Below are 15,633 nucleotides of genomic sequence, written 5' to 3'. Positions count from 1 at the left end.
TGGCGAGACTCCTTAACTTCTGATGTTTGCTTTGTTTTATAGGATTGATTATACGAGCTGTAGTAACCCAGCTTGAAATAAAAACCTTTGTTACAGCATCTTGACCCATACTGATTGTTGGCTTTCTTATTGAGTCTCAACAGTGCAATTTATTCAAGTGCTCCACACTGATAAGCTGTGATAAGTTTATGGAAGTTTAAAAATCAGGGCATTCATGAGGTTCTTTTGGAGGATGCCCAGAATCTGTTTGTAGTACCTGCATAACCTACAATATGTTGGATTACATGAAACATTTTTCATTGACCATGTGGTTAGGGACATGACTCCACATGTACCTCTGTATGTGAGCTTGATAAATATAAATATACTAAGTTTGCTTCTGCCACAGTTTTTGTTCTTGCCTTTCTGTGTTCACTGTTTTTCTCCTGTCATCCCAGCTGGTAGCTGTACATAGCTGCCCATCCCTGAGCCTGGTCTCTTCCTGCTAATAGGAAGCTCTTCCTCCCCACCATTGCCAAGTGCTTGCTCAAAGCCATTTATCTGACTGTTGGGGTTTTCTTTCCAATATTTGCTTTGCAACCTTTACAGTTGTGAAGAAAATGGTCAAATGTATACATTGTGCTGATTGGGGTATCTACTGTTTCACAAATGGGAAAATTGCCTTATTAATATAAAGAAGGTTTCCAATCGTAACTTCTTTTCTTTTTTTTCTATCTAATAAAAAACACCACAATTTCAAAGTAGACAACACCTCTCCTGCAGCTCTACATTAAGCATCCCCAATGAGTATCACTTAAAAAAACATCTCTCAGGTGAAAGCCTTGAACTTAACCTATTGCACCACAACAACACTATCCTGATCTGCTCCGAAGACAGCTGGCACCGACCAAAGTCTCCATTCTCGTTCTGTCTCTGAGCACTTGAATTACAATATGCTGAAAACTTGCTATGGATTTTTGGTGTCCACTCATGCCAACGACAGCCTGCCTACCGCAGCTTGAACACAAATATCTGCAACATTATCTCCTCCCAATCTGAGCAGAGGACATGGAAGAAATGCAATTTTTTTTAGAGATGCCAGCACTGCTCAGAGGCATGTTTTGTTTTTCACTTCGGAAGTGAAAATGACGGAAAATTTCTTACAACCAGCTTGCCTCTTATATCCAAACCAAGTTATGCCCACAATCCTAAAAAAATAAGCTTATATGTAACTTCAACAAGAAAGATCTGTGATCTTTTGTCTGCTTTCCTGAGTGCTCCCCTTTCCCATCCTGTCAACATCATGAGTCTAGTCAAGGGTTGTCAAACATAAGGTCCCAGGGCTAGAATCGGCCCCATAAAGACTCTAATCAGGCCCACTGGAAAATGTGAAGCAAGATGTAAATTTGGGATTTTTAACTGTATTCTTAAAAGTTTTGCAGCTTCTCTGCTGATAAAGATCTCCCCTTATCTACACCAAAGTAAATGATAAAGTGGGCTTTACGTGGCCCACGGTGTAAAATGAGTTTTACATCCCAATCCGCCATCTCTCCATCTCCACCTCACACTGGTCACTCAGAGCTGCATCCAAGCATGTCTGTCTTCATCTTTGTCTTCACCACCATCAGCATCCAGACTCCATTGGTTCCTGTCCTATCACTGCTGGGACTACTTTCTATGATGTTTCCTCAGAGTCTAATCACCAAATAGGTTATTAATTGACTTCTGTATCTCAATAAATGATGTTCAGTTCTTCCAAAAGGTGTCTCCTCGCTAACATAAAATGGGTTATTTTTGGAACCAAAATTAAATTGTCTTTGCTCCTATATAAAATCAGTATCTAATCACAGTCTATATTGCTTGTTCAGAGCAAATGAACACTTTTGCATCCGAGTGGCAAGTGATTGCACATCATTTCTTAAAAGTAATTTATTTGGGTTCGAGTGGCTTCTCCAGCATTTCAACAGAAACTGGAGACTTGGGGCAGCCATTACGAGGAGGAGAAAATGGACTTCACAACAAGGATTTATTTGTATTATTTTGTACTCCATGTGTTGGAGTCGGGTTCAATTTCACTGTCAGTGCGGCGGTAAAATTCAGAGTGGAATTCCAAAAGTAAATGCACATGCTGTAGAAAATTTGAATTTTTTTTCAAATAGAGCTGGAAATCAAAGGGCAACCTGTGAGTCTTGAGTCCCGAGGCTCGTTCCTGAGAACATGGTGTGACTACAGATCATCAGAGTTGTAACTGGATGTAAACTCCCGCTCTCTTTTTGATTGAAACATGCCTTCAGCAAAGTCTGACAGCATGAGTCCAGGAGAAGCTAAGGTCAGTGATATGCAGCTTTAAAGTAGATCAACATTTAATAACACAAATAATTCTGAATACTAATATAATTTGTATATAACAGCATGATTTTTTGTGAGAAAATATTCCCTTCTGTGAGCATACATTTAATGCCACTGAATTACTGTGGATGGATTTCTTAGCCTATACAGTATCATGACAGGAGGATTCTCATATTACTCACCATCTAATGCTTCTAAACCACGTCTAATAAAACAACTGTGTTGGTGTTTCAATCAAAAACGTGTACTCCTCTCACCTTATCATCGAGCTTCTTGGCACAGAAGGAGAGTTCCACATATCCGTTGTTGCCAGAAATTTCCTCAGCGTGCACCTAGAAGAAAAAAGAATTTGGCAGTGATGTTTTTGTGTTTGCATTTCCATTATTACTGTTAAAAGAGATGTGACTTAAGACTGTGATATATATTTCCAAAACACGACCTTAAAGCTCGCAAACATGACTGTTGCGATTCAAGCTCCAGAATATCAATACAACATCATTTGTCAGCATTTATAACAAACTATCGCCAATAATTAGTTGCTCCATTTTTTTTTATTGCATTAGCTACTGGAGTGAATCGTGCTTTTGTTTCAAAGTGTCCTTGAGCAAGACACCGAAGCTCAAAATCCTCCTGATGAGTAATTTTATGAAAGCTCTCTGTCATCACTGTGTGAATGTGTATAAATGTGGGAACGGGCAGACACATAGCGAGGCTCTTTGGAAAAGAGATTTTTAAAAGCTATGTAAATGCTATCCATAAAGACTCTCCTAAGGATAAAAGAAACATTCACGTCAATGCAAAGTTAAACACACAAATCCACAAATTACACGGCAAATAAAATTCCACTCTTGTAAAACTTAAATTCCCCTGTGTGACTTAAATATCTATCATCAGTTATAATGAGTATTTGTACTGTTCTAATTTTCTATTGCAAATGAAAGTGATTTTAGAGTGAAGTCCTGTAAAACATTTAACCAGTAGGTGAAAAGAAGAATGAGTGAGTAAAAATGCAAGAAGAAAAAACATCAGAAAAATACTTCAAAGTTAGTCATCGCTTAACTACAGTACTGTAGAAGAGTGCAGAGCCACCCCTCATTTCTTTATTGTTTGCTAGGAAAATGAGAAGCGCCATCATTTATTGAAACATGTGCAAACAGATGTGGATATTTGGTATGAGCACCACTTATCCTTTGACGTAGTCTGAACTTTCTTAGGCAAGCTTTCCTTTCATTCCTTTAAGTGGTCTTCAGGAATAGTTCTCCGGGCTTCTTAAATGATAGTCAAAGCTCTACTTTATACATTTTGTTCTGTTTTCTGTCACAGTGATCGCACACTCCTTTAGTAATTTCTGTGGAGCTCTGGGGAAGTAAATTCTTGACTGATAATTTACCTTTGTCATCTTTACTGGTTGTGTGTTTGGGATGGTATTGCATGATGAAATCCAGAATCTATCCAAATCTGCCGGCACTTTTCCATCAACACCACCTAGTGAAATGCAGCCCAAACCATGACAGAGCCTCCGCCGTGTTTTAAAGATGGCTGCAGACACTCACTGTTGTACCTCTCTCCTGAACTTCTCCATACATACTGATAATGGTTTGAAAGAAAAAAATTAAATTTGGATTCATTACTCCATCAGATCTGTTGCCACTGATTTTCAATCCAATTCTTGTGTAAGTTTCATACCTCAGCCTTTTCTCCCTGTTTCCCTTCTTTAAGAATGGCTTCTTGACAGCCACCGATCCACAGAGACCATTTCTGATGAAGCTTCAGTGAAAAGCAGATGGATCACCTGAAGGGCCAGATGCACCTCTCAGGTCTTTGGAAGGACCAGACTTTCAGATTCGGTTCATCTGCTGTAGATCTTTTTTTTTTTTTTTTTAGATCCAAAACCTTTGATTTTGACACCCACATGTCCAGTTTCCTTAAATCTTTTAAGGAGAAACTGCAAATGATTACAAGATATGCCAAGTTGTCTGTGTTAACCTGAGCAGTGACCTTACTAGTGCAAAAATACTATTTTGTGCCTGTCAAACTTTATTATCTTTGACATTTTTAGTTGATTAAGTTAAAGAAATAGAAAAATTTCTTTGACTAAATGTGTTTTTGGGACAGGCTACAAGTTAAAAATGGTTGGGTTCTTTTAGCTGTCTGTTATGTGTAGACAAAATATTGGTTAATCCCTTGAGTTAATCTTTTTTTGCACTTGAAAGATTCAGGTCAGTGTTTATGGCTCAACAAACAAAAACAGTCCTCTGAAAATAATTAGGTTGAACTAAAAACCAGTGGAAAAGCAGCCTCCAAAGAGAAATTGTGAAAGACCTTCAGAAAACCTGGAAAATGATTCCTCAAGACTACTAACAAGAAACTCTGACTCCCTGGAAGCAAAATATAATAAAATGACTGGCTTGTAGTATAAATGATCTCTACTTTCTTTCAGAATACTCCAAAGCTAGTCTTTACTGATTTGTTTCTTATTTACTTGAAATCCTTCGAATGCTGCTACATTGTTCTACAGTGCCTACATATTTTATACTCTGTAAATGACACCTTACATTTGTAAAAAAAAATTACACGGTAAATTCAAATTACAGGTTGCAGTCTACCTGCTTGCTTGTAACAGTAATATTTCTGTGCACATGCATATGCACATAATTCTATGTTTTTTATTGTAAAAACAAATAGTTGAAACTCGTTGTGATCATTAGCATTTTTTCTTGGAGTGGCTTTTACTTGGTGTAGGATTAAACCAGAGCGTGGAGAGACACATTAGCTAGAAGCTTACTAATGTGTCAGGTTATCACCTCAACTTGTGAATTTACATTGTTATAGATGTAAAAGTTACAACAACAAAACAGTAAAGTTGTGCTAGTTATCAGATTTTTTTCCACTTTGCACATTTGTTTAGAGAGGAAAAAGTTCAGCTTGTAAGAAACACAGTGCACCTTCTGCTGCTTCCATTGTGCTGTCTGTCCACCTCACAGAGCACAAGGCTTTGCTTTCTGCTTCTCTGTATTAAACTGGCAGCAACCTTACATCAAATTGCCAGAACTGTGGCTGTAAAGTGAACATGCCCAGGGCTAGACAAACGCTAGACAGTGATGACGGGGAAGGAAAGGCTTTATTTTTTATTTTTTTATCACCCAGTTTGTCCTGACAAGAATAACTAGCATGTAAAATCTTTGTAAAAGGTGCAGGCAGAAGGTCAGTGCATGTGCTCTTTCCATCTTTGCTAGGGCAGCAGATTAAGTAGTATAGCGTGAGTAGATTGTGATCTATTTTAATGGCTGTTTAAGGATTATAGTATTAAAGTTAGAGTGAGGATTTGCCTGTGACTACAGACATTTTCACACCCAAAAGAGTTGAGCCTGAGACCCTACATGTCTGAAGCAGTCGGATCCGACATTAAGCAGCCTTTACCAGCCAGCTGTCTTTACAACTCTTAAGTCCAGTTGCACTGATGAAGGCTTTCAGCTGAAACACACCTGCTCTGCCCTTTAATAAACATTAAGAAGTATGTTTGTTCAAAAGTCCAGAAGATATGTGAGAAGAGTGCACAAAAAGAAGAGTGCACTAATTGCCTGGTGAATTCACACCTCCAGGAAGCAGGACACATGACAGCATGGGGTAGCACTCACGTGGGAAAGGGCAACTTCAGACATTGCCCCAACATGATTCCCTGCACATTTTCTGGGAGTCATGCTTGAAAACAGCTTCTGTCTCACACTTGAAGATATGGTTTTTGCTGCCTGTTATACATAAGGCAACAATACAGTGAGCACAGAAAGGAGCAGGTTCATGCTTTTGCATATGAAAAGCAATGAAAATATATTTGTTTGGTAAAGAATAGAGCAGGCTGTATAGCAGCAGCAAGCTGTCTGCACATTAATGGGCACACTGCAAACAATAGATGCTAACAGGCATTTTTGGTGTGGATCTACTGAGCTCACTACCTAACTATATGGCAAAAGTATACTTTCTCAGTTCATTCTCTTACTTATCTTAACGTTGTCTGAGGTGAGATCCACAGGGTCTGACTTTGAATTTAACTAGTAATTACATAACCTCAAATACCTGGTGCGTTACCTAATCCTGGTCCCATGGGTTTGATAATGCATCATGTCAATGGGGGTGTAGAAGTACAAATATGTTTCTATAAATCTAGGATGTTTTTTTGCAAAGGAAAAAACCTCCTACATTATCTCCATCGTGTCTCATATAATATGCTACAGTAAGAATATTTTCTGTTTTTTCTTTTTTTTTACGTGTAGCAAGTAAAGAATAATGAAGAGCTACACTATTATAAATCGACAGAGGCATGTTTTTAATGCCACTACAGCATTACGGATAATGGTTCAGCATTGTGCTTGTGCACTGAATTCTCTGCGCTTGTGCAGATGAAATGGTCAGATTATTCCTTTGTGAGAATCCCAACCATTCCCCTCGAGAGCTTCATAATGCATTTGCTTTTTAAATAAATTCTAAATCTGGCAAAAGACTGAGTGATTCTTTTTTTTTTTTTGCCTGTATTCAGTAAGTGAAGAGAACCAAGGAGGTGAAGTTTGTTGTCTGTGTGTGTAAGATGGGGCTGAATTTAAATCACGCTTTGTACTTTTGCTCACACCAAAAACATGCAGGAGACCGAGCAAACACGGGAACATCTGTACTGTGTGTGACAGTCCAGCCCGGTGATAATAATGCTGTCAGACTTCGCAGCAGCTTGTCCACCATGAATTCATTAGAGAAAGGAGAAGATGAGATTCTTTTGTGTATTTCCCGACCTGAGTGGAGGGTTGCGTGATTACCTTGTCATGTTTTGATGTGCTACCGCCACTGGCTTGTTAACTATAAGATGCTGGATAATGAACCAAGAGCTATTCTCTTCCACATTTGACACATGATTTCTTGTGCATTCATCATTTCTTATGGATTTTCTTGCTTCCCTGTGCGCTTTAGTGGGAATGACACTACCATAGAAAAGATGTCTGACTTATAAAATAAAATTACACCGCTACAGTGATACCAAGGAGCAACACAGGGCTAATGTGTTATGTGTTCAAATTAGTTCATTCATCAGAGCAGCAACATTACACACGCAATGTCAGGAACCTACTGTGATGGTGGATTTGCCGGCATATTTCCCATACTTGAGCAACAGAGGTTTCACCATCTTCTTTTGGGCCACTATCTGCAAAGAACAAGATAAACAAAACGTTTGGCCTTGAGCCCTCAGCAGCAAACAGCAGTATATAGAGATCACTAATAAGTATGAATCATTTACTGCAAGCGGTGCAGCAAATATACACCATTTACCAATAAAGACAAAAGGGGGCATGTTTTAGTGCTTTTACACAAACAAATCCCAGTTATTAGACCACAAATCTGGAGCTACAGCTGGCAAAAATGGGTTAGTAAGACAGCAGCATCTGCTTACCTGGCCAAGAGTGCACTCCACCCCTCCCAGAAAGTCATCATCACGGGTTCCGATGCTGTGAGTGCCATGGATGTCGTAAACCTCAAATCGCAGTTTCTGAACCTCCTCGAAGTAGTAATCCAGCGAGAAAACCTTGCCAAAGACTGGGTGCAAGTTGCTCTTGATCACTTCTGTCCTGTCCAGCTGAGAGAGAACATGCTGAATGAACTTTTGAATGTCAACACTAGTTTATCTAATGTTCCTAATTATGACAGACTGCATACATTTGTAAAGAAATGAAGCCCCCCCGACAGATTGTATCTTATAGCGTTTTACATCGCATGTAAGAAACAGAACCAGCTTCTTTTTCAAAGAAGGGCAGACGTTATTATGTTTGTCATGAGGATGATACGAGAGATGATTGGAGGGCTCTGACATTTCAATTCAATTCAATTCAGTTTTATTTATATAGCGCCAAATCACAACAAATGTCGCCTCAAGGCGCTTCATAGATACAGAGAAAAGCCCAACAATCATATGACCCCCTATGAGCAAGCACTTTGGCGACAGTGGGAAGGAAAAACTCCCTTTTAACAGGAAGAAACCTCCGGCAGAACCAGGCTCAGGGAGGGGCGGCCATCTGCTGCGACCGGTTGGGGTGAGAGAAGGAAGACAGGATAAAAGACATGCTGTGGAAGAGAGACAGAGATTAATAACAGATACGATTCAATACAGAGAGGTCTGTTAACACATAGTGAGTGAGAAAGGTGACTGGAAAGGAAAAACTCAATGCATCATGGGAATCCCCCGGCAGCCTACATCTATTGCAGCATAACTAAGGGAGGATTCAGGGTCACCTGGTCCAGCCCTAACTATATGCTTTAGCAAAAAGGAAAGTTTTAAGCCTAATCTTAAAAGTAGAGATAGTGTCTGTCTCCCGAATCCAAACTGGAAGCTGGTTCCACAGAAGAGGGGCCTGAAAACTGAAGGCTCTCCCTCCCATTCTACTTTTAAATACTCTAGGAACAACAAGTAGGCCTGCAGAGCGAGAGCGAAGTGCTCTAATAGGGTGATATGGTACTACAAGGTCATTAAGATAAGATGGGGCCTGATTATTTAAGACCTTGTATGTGAGGAGCAGGATTTTGAATTCAATTCTGGATTTAACAGGAAGCCAATGAAGGGAAGCCAAAACAGGAGAAATATGCTCTCTCTTTCTAGTCCCTGTCAGTACTCTTGCTGCAGCATTTTGGATTAACTGAAGGCTTTTCAGTGAGTTTTTTGGACATCCTGATAATAATGAATTGCAGTAGTCCAGCCTGGAAGTAATAAATGCATGGACTAGTTTTTCAGCGTCACTCTGAGACAGGATATTTCTAATTTTAGAGATGTTGCGCAAATGGAAGAACGCAGTCTTACATATTTGTTTAATATGTGCGTTGAAGGACATATCCTGGTCAAAAATGACTCCAAGGTTCCTCACAGTGTTACTGGAGGCCAGGTAATGCCATCCAGAGTAAGAATCTGGTTAGATACCATATTTCTAAGCTTTTCAGCGCCGAGTACAATGACCTCAGTTTTATCTGAGTTAAGAAGCAGAAAGTTAGTGGCCATCCAAGTCTTTATGTCTTTAAGACATTCCTGCAGTTTAACTAATTGGTGTGTGTTATCTGGCTTCATGGACAGATAGAGCTGGGTGTCATCTGCATAGCAGTGAAAATGTATGCTATGTCTTCTAATGATGCTGCCTAGGGGAAGCATGTATAATGTAAACAGAATTGGTCCTAGCACTGAACCCTGTGGAACTCCATAATTAACCTCAGTGTGTGAAGAGGACTCTCCATTTACATGCACAAATTGGAGTCTATTAGATAGATATGATACAAACCACTGCAGTGCAATACCTGTAATACCTACAGCATGTTCTAATCGCTCTAATAGGATATTATGGTCAACAGCATTCGAATGCTGCACTAAGGTCAAGAAGGACAAGCACAGAGATGAGTCCACTGTCAGAGGCCATAAGAAGATCATTTGTAACCTTCACTAAAGCTGTTTCTGTGCTGTGATGAACTCTGAAACCTGACTGAAACTCTTCAAATAAACCATTCCTCTGCAGATGATCTGTTAGCTGTTTGACAACTACTCTTTCAAGGATTTTTGATATGAAAGGAAGGTTGGAGATTGGCCTATAATTAGCTAAGACTGCTGGGTCTAGAGATGACTTTTTGAGTAAAGGTTTAACTGCAGCCACCTTGAAGGCCTGTGGTACATAGCCGATTATTAGAGATAGGTTGATCATATATAAGATCGAAGAATTAATCAATGGCAGGACTTCTCATTTAATCTCAGCTTAGAGGAAACATCCATGCTTGTCTTTGACTGCCTGACAAGGAAAAGCTGATCTCTCTGGGGCCCCATCTGTTCGTGATGTAGAATTTAGCTCTCACACAGTTCCATGAACATTTCCACACTGCCCAATTTGTCACAAGGACAAATCATCATTGAGCATTTTGAAGTCAACAGCACTTTAGTACTGGTAAATTTAACAAGAACAATAAATATACACAGGAAAAAAAACTGTCACTAAATTCCAAGATTAACCAAATGTGCGTGGATAAGCGATGTTTGGGACTTAAAGCTAAATGTGTAAATACTGAATGACCCAGAAGGGAAAAGACCCACCAAGGTGCATTATATGGAGCTGATCTATCAGCAGCAAATGAAGGACTGGGGAAGGTTTAAGTGCTCATCCAAACGTAGCGGCTTCAATGGCATTCGTCTACGACACAGTCCAAAGTCATTTCTTCATTGTCAGCGGGGCAGGTCCACACTTTGCTTTTGATTACTTTACAAACGGTTGACAGTGTTTTCCCATTTCTCATCTCTCGCTTTGGGAGAGTCTATAAGCTGAAGGACTGAACTGGAATAAAAAGCATGATTCCTGCATCACGCACAACATTTTATACATCTAATCTACAAATCAAAGCACAAACATCAAGCAAATATCTCAGATCACAAGCCAACAGTTTCTTTTAATCTATTTTCTTGGTCTTTTGAAAGGTATTTCTTCATTTTGTGATTTTTAGAGTGATGCCAGTATTCCAAGATCTGTGGAAAAATATAATATTTATACATTTAAAATTGTATTTTTCTTCCTTTTGAAGCCACTTAGGGTTTTTATAAATAATATGCCAAAGAATAACGATGCTGTCAACATAATTGGAACTGAAGCTTTCCTCTTGCGTGCTATATTAAAGCATAATCTTTGCCACAGTGAATGATGGACTGTCTTCATCGTGACAAGGTGTGCATAAGCCGTGACACTTTCTTCATGGGGGAACATTATGGGAAATCATTAAAAAGCCTGCACAAGACATCAGTCAGCACTGAGGGAAGGAATTTGCTTTCTCTTGCAAAGCCTTTCACAAATAAACTCATACATCAACATTTAAGGTTATTCTTGGTGGCATTTCTCAGACATTTGAATGGACACCGACAATATTGAATAGAATATTGTGAATGTTATAAAACTTCCTCGTCATCCTTTTCAGTGAATCCTCGCACGCAGTAAACAGAGTTGTTACCAACCTGGAAGAAACCCACTCATATTTGTGAATAGAAATGTTTCATTGTAGGACAATAAGGATGACTCAGAATAACTTGAGCTGAGCCCTCCCTCCAAGGAGACCCAAACCACATAAAGCCTCCCACCTACTCGGAAGCATCTTTATTGGTGCCACTTTACATGATAAAGAAGGGCATGGGCCTAAAACACCCATGCACGAATAATTCGGCTGGAGTCCCGATAGTCCTGATGGGGGTTTTGTGCTTTTTTATGTGAACAAATAAGAAAAATTGTAGGCTTTTTTGGTATTTGGACACACATAAAATGTTAAATTGTGCCTAGAGATAAAGGTAGTATTCAACCTCAACATCAATGGGCGTGCCATTCTTCTGCCAAAGAAAGAAAGAAAGAAAGAAAGAAAGAAAGAAAGAAAGAAAGAAAGAAAGAAAGAAAGTAGGGCAATGAAGCTATAATTGCCCCTTTTGGCAGAAATGACCTCTTAGGGTATTTTGCACAGTTGCGAATCAGTGTCTGAGATCAGAGTTTTTCAATGTTCGAAAAAAATTCCTTGAGCTGCAAGATGTTTTCTTGCTTGCGCTTTCTCCATTCCTTCTTTCCGAGACGTTCCTTTATTGATTTGTTGGTGCGTCTAGGATCATTATCCTGCTGAAAGGTCCACTTCTGGTTCAACTTCAGCTTTTGGTCTCATGTTATCTTCAAGCACTTTTTGGTATGATGCAGGATTTTTACTTGAATCAATGACTGTAAGCTGCCCATTCCCTAAGGCACCGGGGCAGCCCCACGATATAACACTTCCACCATAGTTGGTATGATGTTCTTTTTCTGAAAAGCTGTGTTTGGTCTTTGCCAAACATGTCTGTCTAGAGCATAGTCTTTCACAAAGCCCAGTGTTTGCCCTTTGTGTTCCCTCGCAAACTGCAGCTTTGCTCTAATGTACTTTATGGACAGCAAAGTGTTCATTGCATGTTTATTTGTTTTGTTTTTCCCTGCCGTGCCTCCTGGGCAGGTCAAATCTCACTGTAAATGCAGGAAGTTTTAACACAAACACTTGCAAGTGTTGTCGATCTTGTGATAATATTTAAGATCTTCTCTTAGGCTGAATTTTGCATGATGACATTTCACATTTCATTTGCATGTAAACACCAGAGTCACTGTATAACCTGTTAGCGCCCAGTGTATATGAGTTTCCACAATGTTTTAATTGTATTCTAAATTATTTTAATTGTTAATTTTAAGCAGTAATTTTTTAAAAATGCTGGATGTAGCAAATATAATATAAATTAAAACTCATATATGCAAATTGTTGTTTTAATTGTCTGAAGATTTAATTTAAAAATCAATTGTCAAGACAATTCTGGTAATTATTTAAAACTGATATACCCTTTAAGCTCAAAACATTAAGACAGGGAGTAACAGGTGGAATGTGACTTATAAGTCACATTCCACCTGTTACTCCCTGTCTTGTGTACACTCTAATCATTGGAGTTTGTTCTGATACTCACATTTTCAGTGTGAATAATCGACTCTGCTTTATTCATTTACATTAATAATGTAAACATTTTGTGTTATTTTTGAGGGGTGGAGGTTTTATCTGTAGACAGAGGATTACATGAGGCCAACCATTTCCATTTTATTTACTTGCTTTTTGCACAAATATAATATAACTGATCAATTGTCAGTTTTTATCTTATTTTCCTCTATTTTTGTAATTCAGCTCCAGGTTAGTAATTCAAGGGAAAAAAAGATGTACTTGTTTCTAAACATATGTCAGACTTCTAGATTAATAACCAGAATAGCTGTCTGGCTAACGGCAATATTAAAAAGCAGGTGTTGCTTTATTGTTTCAAAGCAAGCAATGCAAAGAAAAAAAAATTACCAGCTCAGACTTGGCCTCCTTTGTCACATTTACTCCTATTTATTCTTTACTGGCCTTTCTTGCCTATTCTTTCTCTCTTTGTGCCATCTGGATGGACAGATTTGGGATGAGTCTGATGAGTCTGTTTGTTGATAAAGGCTAATCAGAGCTACATAGGGTAGTTTGTGCTAGTCTGTGTGTGACGCCTGTTTGCTTTTGGTGTGGGGCCAGCAACTATAAAGAGATTCCTGATATGGGAAATGCATTTCTATAATCAGTGCATTATTTAGGCTGCTTTATCATAACAAATACATGCAGCTTAAATTAGAGATCAAGTTTTGGGAATAACTAGTTTTCAGAGAAGCGTACAGGGTCCAGTTTATGTAAGAAGAGGACAAATCCGCGAAAGCAGCACATGTCATGTGATCTACAACCTGCCTCCTAATTTGCCCCGTGAGCAGGTGGTGAAAAAAGGTAATAGTGGAAATATGTGCCGTTTAAAAAGCCACTGGGGCCACGCAGCATGAGCTTAGATGATAGGAAGAGCGTGATATGGTGGCGATATGAGTGGGCTCTGCTTCTTACTCAGTTGTTGACGTAAGTAAACAATTTGCAGACGGGATGGTGCCGCCCAGAACTGAGGGATTTGACAGCAGAGCATTGGACAACTGGTGAATACTGTTATGATTGTCAAGACTCGGGTGGATAGATAGATAGATAGATAGATAGATAGATAGATAGATAGATAGATAGATAGATAGATAGATAGATAGATAGATAGATAGATAGATAGATAGATAGATAGATAGATAGATAGATATAGCTGTAGTGATGGCGCTATTATTTGATTTTTTTGTCAAGCATATGCTTCAGTTAGTGCAGCTAAAAATAGCCACTCATAAATTCATGCACATTGAACCCAGGTCAGTCATCTCATGTAACACCCACCCATCAAATTAAATCCAAGACAACTTCAAAGCAAGTTTTTATCGTCCCCACCTAAAAATAGCATCTCGAGGTTTCCACATTCATATAGCCCAAACATTAATGTGCACACCTCCAACAAATGACTCCCATGTGGCCAGAATCTGTCAGGGTTAATCATCTCCCATTTCCCTGAAAACAGAGCCTTTTTCTAGATGAAGGGTTGCAGGGGAAAAAAATCTATATAATTAGATATCCTCTGCCACACATTAACACATCCTCTACTTAACGGAAACCTGCCCTTTGGCTCTCCCTCACGAACTAAATGACTTAATTAACAGGGAAATGAGAGAGCCGCTGTCTACACTTCAGATCAGCTTGGGACCAAACCAAGAAAGTAAACATTTTCAGCTGGAACACATCTCATCATGCTGCAAATTACCAACCCACTGTTTACCCATGTAGACAAGTGAATTATACTGCACATAATGTGAATCCTACAGGGCAGCGAACACAATTTGTGTGCGAGTTGTTTTAATTGTGGAGACAGACAGTGATGACTGCAAATGTATACTCCATCTGACATTTTCAATTCTGAATCAGGCATCTGTTGTGTAAGCCATGCTCTTTTCCAAAAGAGCAAAGAAAAATAAATAAATAAATAAAAAGAAAGGAAAAAAAATAAAACAGCTGCAAGTTCACCAAACCATTAACAGATTTATCTCCCTGGTCGATCATGTATGACTACACAGATTTTGTGACGACTGGAGAGAGACAGAGAGAGCAATATCACTCCCAATCTACAACATTTCACACATGACCAATCTTTAATCTTAGGTTTTTGATACAAGGAGGGAAGAGAGCAAGTCTCCTCTGTATTTCCCTGTGCAATTAACATTAATAACATTAAGAAAACACGTTATTTAAATCACCTCCAGAGCCTGCATTTGAATATTTCAGCTCTCTTGATGTGTGAGTCAAGACTTCAATTCTTGAAATAATGCAGGTAATGACTCAGGCAGGGAGATTAATAAATGAAGGTGGACTGCTAAGTGAGGAGATATTAGTCACACTTTTCTCTCCCAGAGGCTCACCTGTACATGTGCCAGTACTGAAGAATAAAATGAGGTCTCACCTCTATCCACTGTCCATCGTTCTGTACCATGAGTATGACGCAGGGGTCAGACTTATTCAGAGTGTCTCGGTCCAGCAGAGCTTTGCAAGACACGCGCAGCTCGACTTTGGTGACACAGGTAGCTGGACCGCTGAGGCTGGTTGCAGGGGAGGTGGCCTCCAGAACATCATTCATCCTGGCTCAGGGCAAGAGAGATCTGCCAACCAGCGAAGCAGTGCGAGGAGAGGCTGTGGTGTAGCTCTGAGGGATGGAAAAATCCAGTGATAGGTTGAGGGATCTCGGTAAAGACGTGGCACTCTCACAGGAGATGGGCCCTTTTGACTTGGTATAGCTGTCAAAAAAAGAAAAACAAAGATTCTTGCTGAGTGTCAGGGGACCAAAGCAAACTC

General features: G+C 39.3%; 1 protein-coding gene across 5 annotated transcripts in view; it reads right to left on the bottom strand.

Annotated features, from left to right (window-relative positions):
* The window catches only part of cpne7 (copine VII), a 38,628-nt gene that overhangs the window by 21,415 nt on the left and 1,580 nt on the right, over nucleotides 1–15,633 (bottom strand). For all 5 annotated transcript variants that reach the window (XM_085162899.1, XM_085162881.1, XM_085162873.1 and 2 more), the window contains 4 exons: nucleotides 15,245–15,575; nucleotides 7,763–7,945; nucleotides 7,442–7,516; nucleotides 2,586–2,660 (listed from right to left, as the gene is read on the bottom strand). In XM_085162899.1, the coding sequence (XP_085019025.1) occupies nucleotides 2,586–2,660; nucleotides 7,442–7,516; nucleotides 7,763–7,945; nucleotides 15,245–15,418 (507 nt within the window). In that variant the 5' untranslated portion in view covers nucleotides 15,419–15,575. The remainder of the gene's footprint in view (nucleotides 1–2,585; nucleotides 2,661–7,441; nucleotides 7,517–7,762; nucleotides 7,946–15,244; nucleotides 15,576–15,633) is intronic.

The sequence above is a fragment of the Neolamprologus multifasciatus genome, chromosome 1, assembly GCF_963576455.1.
Source record: "Neolamprologus multifasciatus chromosome 1, fNeoMul1.2, whole genome shotgun sequence".
In the NCBI taxonomy this organism is placed as follows: Eukaryota; Metazoa; Chordata; class Actinopteri; order Cichliformes; family Cichlidae; genus Neolamprologus; species Neolamprologus multifasciatus.
Note: the sequence above shows the minus strand (reverse complement) of the source record. Positions and strands in the feature narration are given on the sequence as shown.